This window comes from Adiantum capillus-veneris, chromosome 5 (assembly GCF_014529385.1).
Source record: "Adiantum capillus-veneris isolate H3 chromosome 5, ASM1452938v2, whole genome shotgun sequence".
NCBI lineage: Eukaryota > Viridiplantae > Streptophyta > Polypodiopsida > Polypodiales > Pteridaceae > Adiantum > Adiantum capillus-veneris.
In genome coordinates, this window is record NC_140935.1 from 111,516,541 (window position 1) to 111,526,090 (window position 9,550).

General features: G+C 41.9%; 1 protein-coding gene across 1 annotated transcript; it reads left to right on the forward strand.

Moving 5' to 3' along the window:
* Window positions 1–1,780: 1,780 nt before the first annotated feature.
* LOC147457914 (MLO-like protein 14) lies at window positions 1,781–9,310 on the forward strand. The gene is made up of 15 exons (XM_086512692.1): window positions 1,781–2,277; window positions 2,407–2,464; window positions 4,129–4,328; window positions 4,487–4,603; window positions 4,888–4,948; window positions 5,028–5,122; window positions 5,204–5,281; window positions 5,582–5,667; window positions 5,746–5,795; window positions 5,878–5,918; window positions 7,202–7,372; window positions 7,469–7,504; window positions 8,146–8,213; window positions 8,296–8,356; window positions 8,468–9,310. Exons 1-15 carry the CDS (start codon window positions 2,146–2,148, stop codon window positions 8,690–8,692), a joined length of 1,479 nt encoding a protein of 492 aa, XP_086368818.1. The 5' UTR covers window positions 1,781–2,145; the 3' UTR covers window positions 8,693–9,310.
* The last annotated feature ends 240 nt before the right edge of the window (window positions 9,311–9,550 follow it).

Genomic DNA, 9,550 nt, shown 5'->3' on the forward strand with positions numbered 1-9,550 from the left:
TTGTCTCTCATAAGAGAGGGCAACCCTTTTGGCCTATAAAAGGAGGCCATTTCTACACACATTTCATAGTGTGAAGTTGATGCAACAAGGTGAGTGTGAGATGGTGAGAGTGAAGCAAGGCGGGAGCTCCATTAAGGGTATAATCCCTTTGTAAACTACTTCTTGTTTTGAAGTACTAAAGCCATTGAGTGGCTGCTTTCCCGTGGATGTAGCCCACATTGGGTGAACCACGTATATCGTGTGTACTCTCTCTCTCTCTCTCTACTCTATAATCTCGTGTATATAAATCTGTCTCTCTCCATTAAGTAATCTACTCAATTATCTATTTAGCTACGTCTTATTTCCTAACAACTGTGTGATACTGCTCAAAGCTAAAGGCAAGGGCAAGAGATCTCTCTACTCTAGTGGGCATCATCGTAGCACCTCTAACTCATATTTGCAAAGGCTCGTTTACTTAGCCTTCAAGGGTTGAAGATGCAAGAGCACCCTAAGTGCTTCCATCATCGAATTTCTTTGTGGTTGGCCCACCATACATTCAATTCCAAACTTGCTACTTTTGAATATTTTAACTATTGACAAGAGCGCCCAATCGACTCCTACTCGGGTAGTGATAACAACTCAGACTTAAAGTTCATCAAAGTCCCAATCGACTCCTACTCATTCCAGTGATAACATAAAGTACATTGAAGCTTGCATGTAGTGATAACAGCTCAAACTTAAAGTCCATCGAATCCTACATGTAGTCCTGATTAGGGAAATCAATGCCATATCTCAACCTTTTTCCCTAGGCAACCCATATATTGATTATCGGTAGCATCTCCCCTCTTGCCCTTGAAATTATCAAGGCTTTTGCCAGTTCTATAAAGCGACAAGGCTACAACCAATTAATTTAATCAATCGAATCATCTTACTCCACAACTATTGCTATCGGAGCGCGGTCTCTTTCTCCTAAGTAAAACTGATTTCTCACTCAAGCGTCATTCTTCTTTTTCCCAAGTCATGCTTTGAAAGATTTGAGACCTCAGCTATTGCTTAATCTCTTAAATCCTTGGCCATCTACAAAATTAGACTCTACCAAAAAGTCCTTCCCAAGACCCCTCTCTTCACACACACCTCATTAGGACGTTCAATGGCTCCGGGTTTCATACATGGCAAACCAAATCTTATGAAAAAGAACCCTTAGTCTTAGAGAAGGACCCAATCCTTTCTCTTGAAGACGTGATTAAATGAACTCCTTGCAACCAAGAAGAGGAGAGAATGTTGAAGAAAGATGACAAAGGCCCTCAACATGGCCCATTTACTTCTTTTCATCTTTCTGTGTGTTCCAATTGTGTCCACTCTCTCTACTATGAATGTGCCTAACTTTTCCCACCATGCCTCCAACATGGGGGAGGAGGCTATCTTGTTTGCTCGTCAATTCTCAGTTACCGATTGTATATGAAGAGTAGAATGGCCAAGTCTTAGAGTGCAAAGATCCATTTGGAGATGAATTTGTTTGGTGTTGCTATTAGCATTATGTCAACAAATCCAAGACTCCCTTTGTCCTACAAGAAGAAGAAGAAGAAATCGTTTTAACGTCTTAGAGAAACATAGGAATATGCCTATGTCTCCTTAAGGGCGTGTTTTACCAGGCCAAAAATCATAACATTTTCCAATTTCAAGGCCTCTTTTGAAGATGTTGGAAAAGAAAAACAGAAATGTGCAATAACTTTTGAAGAAGACAAAGGCCAGCTTCACGGTTTCACCTTATATAAAAGCAGAATTGTGCATATTCCATGTGCGCATTGCAAACGTGACGGTGGACAACTCACCCTTGTATGCTCCTGGACGATCGGGGCGAGGAGAAAAGTCTGTGTATTGTTTTGTGAGTGGAGCGCGCACACATGGACACTCAAGACGTAGAAAGAGGGAGGGAGAGACGGCAGAGATTTTCTATTCAATAGTCCCCACTCTCCAACAAGCTTTAATGGCAGCCCTTGCCGCCCGTATCTCTCTCCATCTTATGAGTTGGGCATCTTTCGGATGCTTCTTTATGAAAGCCAGCTCCCAGAGCTTGCCAGCTTCAAATGCATCTAGGTTTGCACACAGCGTAATCACTTGGATTTGGGTTGTTGTCCTCCTTGCAGCCTACCATCTTCTTGGACTATGGCTTCAGTTGGCGACCCTGATGAGGAGTCGACCTTACCGTTGACTCCCACCTGGGTGGTCGCCTCCGTTACTGCCGCCTTTGTTCTCATCTCGCTTCTCGGGGAGAACTTCATCCACTTTTTGAGCCGTGTAAGTACTCCCCATACAAAGCATGCATCATGGGTGAACAATGCAGGAAGCATTTGTACAATACTGCATTTTTCTCTTCGTATCTGCATTGTGCACTCACGTTTGCATGCCTCACATCTTTCTTTTCAGCGGCTCTTGAAGACCAGGAGGAAACCTTTGTATGCGAGTCTAGAGAAAATGAAAGAAGGTACGTCTACTTGCTGCTAAGTCTAACCTGTAAAGGAACTGTATCACAGAGATTTGTTGTCTATAGAAAATAACATAATCTCAAGCCTACACAAAGAGCAAATCCGTCACTAATAAGAAAACTAAACTGAATGGTTATTGTGTAAGGCAGCCATGGCGGTAAGTATTGAAAAATGACGAGGCTTTGAAATGAATTGATTAATCCTAGCTACAATGGCCTTTTCCCTACTTTTGATGCTGTATCGGAGGCATCATACAGTTAGTCCCAAAGAAGATTTTTGTATGCAAAGAGCAAACGCTGAAGTATCGAATGATATGTCTGCATTTTGCTTGGACATGTATGCAGTTCTGGGTTATCCTTAAATTAGCGTCTGTGGACCACGGTCCACAATATGTATCTCTTCTCTCAGACAGACCAATTTGACACTCCCAGATAGCCTTATCAGGCATGGACTAGGAAAGGAATGTGTTGGGGATGACACTTGTCAAGCCCTATCAACAAAGTGGAAGACTATGTTTAACCCTGCATACAGTCACACAAACATCTAGTATGGTGTGTTTCCTCCTGTTCATGCATCTTTTGATTCATACAATCTCTTTGACATTGTGACACCAAAAAAAAAAAACCGGTACAGAATCCTCATGATCCATTTGTATCCATTTTAGCAAGCTATTATGCACATGTTTTCGACATCCTTTGTATCAGAGTTCACCAGTGGTTGGCAATAGTTTATGTGTCCTCATTTGCACGCTCATAGTTTGGCGTTACTTCCTCTCATGTAATCAGCAATTTGAACATTTTATCTTTATTGTGGCCTCAAGAAGATAACTTTTTCACACACACACACACACAGACAGAGAGAGAGAGAGAGAGAGAGAGAGAGAGAGAGAGAGAGAGAGAGAGAGAGAGAGAGAGAGAGAGAGAGAGAGAGAGAGAGAGAGATGTTATAATGAAATGCTATATTAACGTCTTCAAAAGGCCAAAATGACCTATGAGACCAAAAAGTTACAATTGGTGAATCTGATACCATGTTTGAGTACGGAAAGTACAAATAACTAACTAACTAACCCTAAAACACTCAGGGGATGAATCTGAAGCTGATTCGGAATTGAAATGGGATACAGGGGAGGAGGGGGGGGGGGGGGGGGGGGGGGGGGGGGGGGGGGGGGGGGGTTGGTGGGTTCGAATGAAATCTCTCATCGGTTGCTGTCGAATCTCATCAACATCCTCCATGGTCAGTACTCTGGTTGGGCGTCTTGCATGTCGAGCGAGAGTGATCTGTATCTTCTGCTGCAGCCTTCGTCGATGATGGGAGACCCCTCTAGGTCGTGGGCGTCTGGATGTGCCTAGCTCAATGGCTCGGTCAATCACGTACCTCTAATGTAGGTGGGCTCTGAGATCTGCTGTGATGACTGCCTCTCTGGCTCTCCCCTGGCTGGTGTAAAGAAATCTGTGAGTCGTCTCTGAGACTGTCCCTCCCCCGATATGCTCAGCAAGTTCTCCCTAAGTCTGCACAGCTCTAGCAGGAACAATCCGAGACATCTCTGATCTCTAGAGAGAGAGAGAGAGAGAGAGAGAGAGAGAGAGAGAGAGAGAGAGAGAGAGAAGAGACCTATTCTTGTTTGAACTTGAAAGACTTATTCTTGTTTGAACTGTTTCTGCAGAATTGATGCTTTTGGGGTTTATATCCTTATTTATGTCTTCTCTATCCAGTTTCTTCTTGGGAATCTGCATAGACTCCTCTTTCTACGATGGACAGTTCGCAACATGTAAACAAAAGGCCAATAAAGTGAATAAGGCACTTGATGTGGTTGGTAGATTTGTGATGGGTCATTCTACAACTGACGAGCATTTTTGTCCCAAGGTTAGAAGACTGCTCACTTTGCATGTGAGGCACCAAGATGTATTAGGTGTAGTTGATCTGATGCTGGTTCTGTGTTTACTTTCTGTAGATAGTTCAAGTTCCGTCTGGTCGGTGGTTCTGAAACTAGTTTCTCTTACGTTTTGCTTTCTGGCTGGCAGGGAAAGGAGCCCTTTATCTCTCTACGAGACATTCATGAGATACATCGACTGTTATTTGTAACGGCCATTACACACATTTTATATAGTTGTATGACAGTGGCCCTTGCTCTAGTGAAGGTAACAATCTATGAAGCTAACTATTGCTGTCATGAACAACATGCAATGAAAATAAGCTGTATTATCAAATTTTCAGATCAAATCGACTGATCACCATGCTTACATTTTTCTCGAGTCTCTTTGTGATTTAACTCAAGGAATTTATCGAATTTTGTTTGGATATGTTTCTTCCCTTTCTTCATGTCGTATTTTTATCCCATTTTGTTTGCGATCATGTTGCAAGCTCAGAATTTTCTTGCTGCATAAGATTGCTATGCATAATATGATCAATAGGTAGCCTTCAGGTGTACAGATGGCAGGGTTGGGAGCAGGAAGCACATGCTGACGCCTATGATAGTTTTGTTGGTAGGAGTTGTACAGCCATTTTGAGTCTAGTTCAGGACATTTTTCCACAGCTAAGTTATTTTTCTGGTGTTTGATGCAGAGATTGCAAAGGACATTCCTTTGAAACGGCAGTTTGTGTTTGCGCTTTATCATACCTCAAAGCCACGGACGTTCAACAGGTTTCTTGTATGGGTGGTAAGGGAAGAGAAGTACATTTCGGTCAATTAGTCTTACTTGAAAAGTAAATTTTGATGGTTGATGATTGTTGATGTTTAGGCATGCTTCGTCAGACAATTTGGGCTGCACTCAGTTACTCGGGCTGATTATTTGACAATAAGATCTGGATTTATTGCGGTTTGTGCTCATCCCCTACACCCTTTTCAACTCTTAGCATTGCACGTTGGATATACACTGGAGTTTCAATCACCACCATGATGTTATTTTTGAGGGTCCTAATTAGCCCAAAAATGAGCTGCACTTACACTGCACCATTGTCATTTTCTGTGGGATTTTCAACACAATCGATTACTTCAATTCTCTGCAATGTCCTTGCGATTATGATAAAATGATCACCCTGCGAAGTAGTTTTTAATGAAACCCTAATTTGGCGAGAGATTATTAACAATCTATAACTGCTTGCTGCATTTCGTGAAGGAGCACAATCTTAGTCAAGAATATAATTTTCATCGTTACGTGACTCGTTGTATGGAGGAGGATTTTACAAGGATTGTGGGAATAAGGTACAGCCTTTTTTCAAAAATTTGTTTCATTGTTGATGCATAAGGAGCTGTTCTTCTGACGGCCTCATTGTTGCTCAGTGTTCCTCTTTGGGGATTTACCATCTTATGTATTCTATTGAACTTAAACGGTAATGAATTTGTCCTTTTACCCTTTGCTATATCAGATTGAAGAAAGGTTGTGCCCTTACATGGTAGTTGTGAAATGGGCAGGTTTAAATTTCTACTTCTGGATTGCACTTGTACCTATGATGGTGAGTCAAAAATGCTCTTGTTTACAATCGAAGGAGCACGTAATTCTGCTTTCAGTTATTTATTTCGTATGCAAGAAACAGGAAGGGGCCCGGTTACTTGTAAATGCTCCACCCTCGACAAGGCCAGCGTCCCATGGTGCTTTAGTTGTAAGGCCCCCATTACGAGCCTGGGAGACTCTCGAAGGGTTACCGTATGGTAACATGCGAATGTAAGGGACAACAATTAGAAAAGGGAGAAAAGGTGCATTTTACAAAGAATGGTTCCGTATATAGGGGGTAAAAAAGGGTCATTTCATGCATGTAGGTGACGTCCCCTTATTATTTCTAGTGAGTCCCCTTGGATTATGAGATCTATCATGTGAGTGTGATGGTTAAAGGTGATGTGAGGGGTGGACAACTCAGGACATATTGCATTGAGCTGTTGTTGTGAATTTTATTAGGAGCCTAATCTCCACAGACCATGGCCAGAGTTTTTTGAGAATATGTCTTGTCAGATGAGGAATATTCTTACCTGGCTAAAGATACTCTTCGAGACCTTGCCATGCATGTCATATATGGCAATGGGATTTTTTTGGGTATGTTAATGCTTCTTCTTTTTTTTTTTGCACAAAACTCACATCATGTTTCTTGGAGAAAGCTATTGCAAAAAATGTCTTGAAATGGACTCGATTTACTAAAAACAAGGTTGGCACTTTCATAGGCTTGCCTTACTAATTGTTGGGTAAAGTGTTGCCGACGTGCAAGAGGCCTTGATTGGCTTGATCATAGGTCTCCATCACTGTAATGTTTTGGGTCTAGTTTGGGGCATCTTTTGCAGGTCTTCAACATCTTAAGGTTTTGGGGTCTAGATGGCTAGACCAGTCTCAAAAGTCTCTCAAAGCATGCACATGCGACGACACTAGTCTGACCTCTTGGGAAGTTTGTCTCCTGTGGTTTCCTACAAAATGTTGGAGGGATGTGAGAGAGCAGAAAGAGATGGGGCTCAGTGACTACTGGAATTTGATGATCGAGCAAAAGGGAGAGAGGAAAACTCAATCACCTGAAATTCTGAGAGCTTAGAGTCGCAAAAGTTTTGCTGTGCAAGGGCCTCACGAATGTTAAGGCTTCTGCTTATAAAGCAGGCTAAAAAGAACAGTTTTTTCTTCTTGATTCCAGTAATGGATTTCAATGGTCTTTGTAAGCTGCATCATTTGCCAAAAGTTATACTACCTTAATTTGATATAGTTGTGAATAAAAATGTTTGCTATGTAATGGAGAGAGGATTGATGGATGCACAATTTCAGGTCGTTCTGGCAGTTGGTACAAAGCTACAACACGTCATAGCAACCTTGGCGGTCGAAAAATTAGGAGTTCCTGGGGATTCTGTAGCTACCAAAAGAAAAGCATACAAAGAACTATTCTGGTTTGGAAGTCCACAAAGTCTTTTGTGGCTTTTGCATTTCATACTATTCCAGGTACATTCCTGTAAAAGTTAAATATTTTAACCCTTTTTATTTTTGACGGTGTGTTATGTTATGCTAATGATTTGATGATGATTTTCTTGGATACAGAATGCATTTGAGCTGGCTACATTCTTATGGTCTTTGGTATGTCCTGCCCTCCCAATTAGTTAGGTAGCTCTTGTACAAGCTAGTGTCTTAAATAAAAAGCTTTAGAAGCTTAGAGTGTAACCTTAGGTGGTGGTCTCATCAGGATACTAGATAATTTTACCTCTTTTTCTTTGAAATGATTACTTGTCTGTGTGTACTTTTGTAATACCTCGTTAGGAGGGTTGGACTTTCGTCCCATTCTTGATGCAATCCAAGTAGTTACTCTAGAATTGAGGTTTCAGGAATGTATTATGTTGTTAAGAGTTTGTCCTTACCCAAAGAGCGCAGCTCAGTTGGGTGAGCCTTCGTGACGTAACCCCAAGGTTGAGGGTTTGAGGCTCACGGGCTGCGCTCAATGGGTGTTACTGACTTCTCCATTGGGGAAGTCGTTCCCATGGTATAGCCCCTTGTGGGTGTAATGTATACAGCAATCTTTGGTTGTACATACAAAGATATGTATATACTATAAAGTTATCCCTACTACCGTCCCCCGGGCTGATGGTTATTATAAAAAACAGAGGAAAAAAACGAAGAAAGAAAAGAGTGTCCTCAGATGCTACTTGTAGTGTTGCATGATTATAATTGAAACCGTTTTTGTAGTGTTGCATAATTATAATTGAAACCCGTTTTGGTTTTAGTGGCATTTCCCTGATCATTCCTGCTTGCTGGGAGACAAGATTCTTGTTTACGTTCGACTGATTCTAGGGTAGGTAGTCATTTTGTGCTTGAAGAAGTCATGACAATGAATTTCATACCGTTTTTGAGTCAAATTGTTGGCTTGTTCACAGATTCATTGTGCAGGTTCTGTGCAGCCATAGCACATTGCCAATGTATGCACTTGTTACACAGGTGAGCTTTTTGCGGCCGCAATTACATTCCCAGTTTTATGACCTCTTTGCATCACTACCCTCACAAATAATCTAGTTCTATGAAGTTTTAATATGCTCTCATTCCCCTCAGATTGGATGTTCCTTCAAGAAAACTATGATATCTGAGAGAATCCGGGAGTCCTTATGCAATTGGCACATGGATGCGAGGAGGAGGGCAAGGCGCCGTGGCATCCGGCCCCGCGTCGGATCCACGGCAACTTTGAAAGACTGTGAGGGTGGACAAGAACAAGAAGGTATGAATCAATCAAAAACACAAGGGAAATCAGAGCTACATTCTTCAAAAATAGAGCAGTAATATGGTGTGGTCGAAAAAGGACCACCTTTGAAGATGAGAGAGGGACACACAACAGCAGGAGGGTACCCGTGGGATGTTAGTTAAGGTCTGAGAAATGTGCACGACATTCACGAATACCCAAATGCTGGGCCCTTGTGGCGGTGGTTTCGAGTTTTTCTAACATGATGAAATGCAGAGGGCCACAGCAGACTGAAGTGATATTGTCTGATAGAGAAGGGAAGGTCAGAAAAGAATAACTTTTAGAGGGCTACTTCCTACCAGTATACAAGGTGTCAACTTTTAAAGAGCTCACTTGGGCTTCCTGAGTCATGTCATGTATCTGGATCAGGGTTGCTCTTTGGTGGGTATTATAACCGTTTTTGGGTATTTTACCTGTTTTTTCGGGTAATAAATACACTAATTTAGTCTAAAATATGTAAAATCTATGAGATTTGAAGGGCAAGGGTACCTGCCAAAAATCAATGCTCCAATTCTGGATTCCTACTAGCTCAAACGCCCTGCCATCATGATGCTTTTTCCAATACCCACAACATTCATAAGCGTGTGGGTTTACATCCCAAATGGTAGTCTTCTATTTGTTGGAGCATTGAAAAGATTCAGAAAGTGCATAGCCATGGTCTATTTGTGTGAGGAGAGAGAGAGAGAGAGAGAGAGAGAGAGCACACCAAGAAAGGGAATAAGTTCATTTTGGCCCACGAATGCGAGCAAAGTTTCTAGTGTTTGAAGGATGCGATCAGCAAGAAGTTAGTTCTTCGTCAACCAGATTGGGATGTGATCTTTCATGTGCATGATACATCTGGAATGGTGATGGGAGCTATTTTGCCCAGGCTTGATGAAAAGACAGACTACCTTGCCTAC

Bases quoted from the DNA above. Each gene is read 5' to 3' on its own strand.
- LOC147457914 (XM_086512692.1), top strand. From the start codon at position 2,146: ATGGCTTCAGTTGGCGACCCTGATGAGGAGTCGACCTTACCGTTGACT. The intron at 4,604-4,887 runs GTAACAATCTAT...GGTAGCCTTCAG, and splicing joins TGGCCCTTGCTCTAGTGAAG to GTGTACAGATGGCAGGGTTG. The intron at 5,282-5,581 runs GTTTGTGCTCAT...CATTTCGTGAAG, and splicing joins TAAGATCTGGATTTATTGCG to GAGCACAATCTTAGTCAAGA.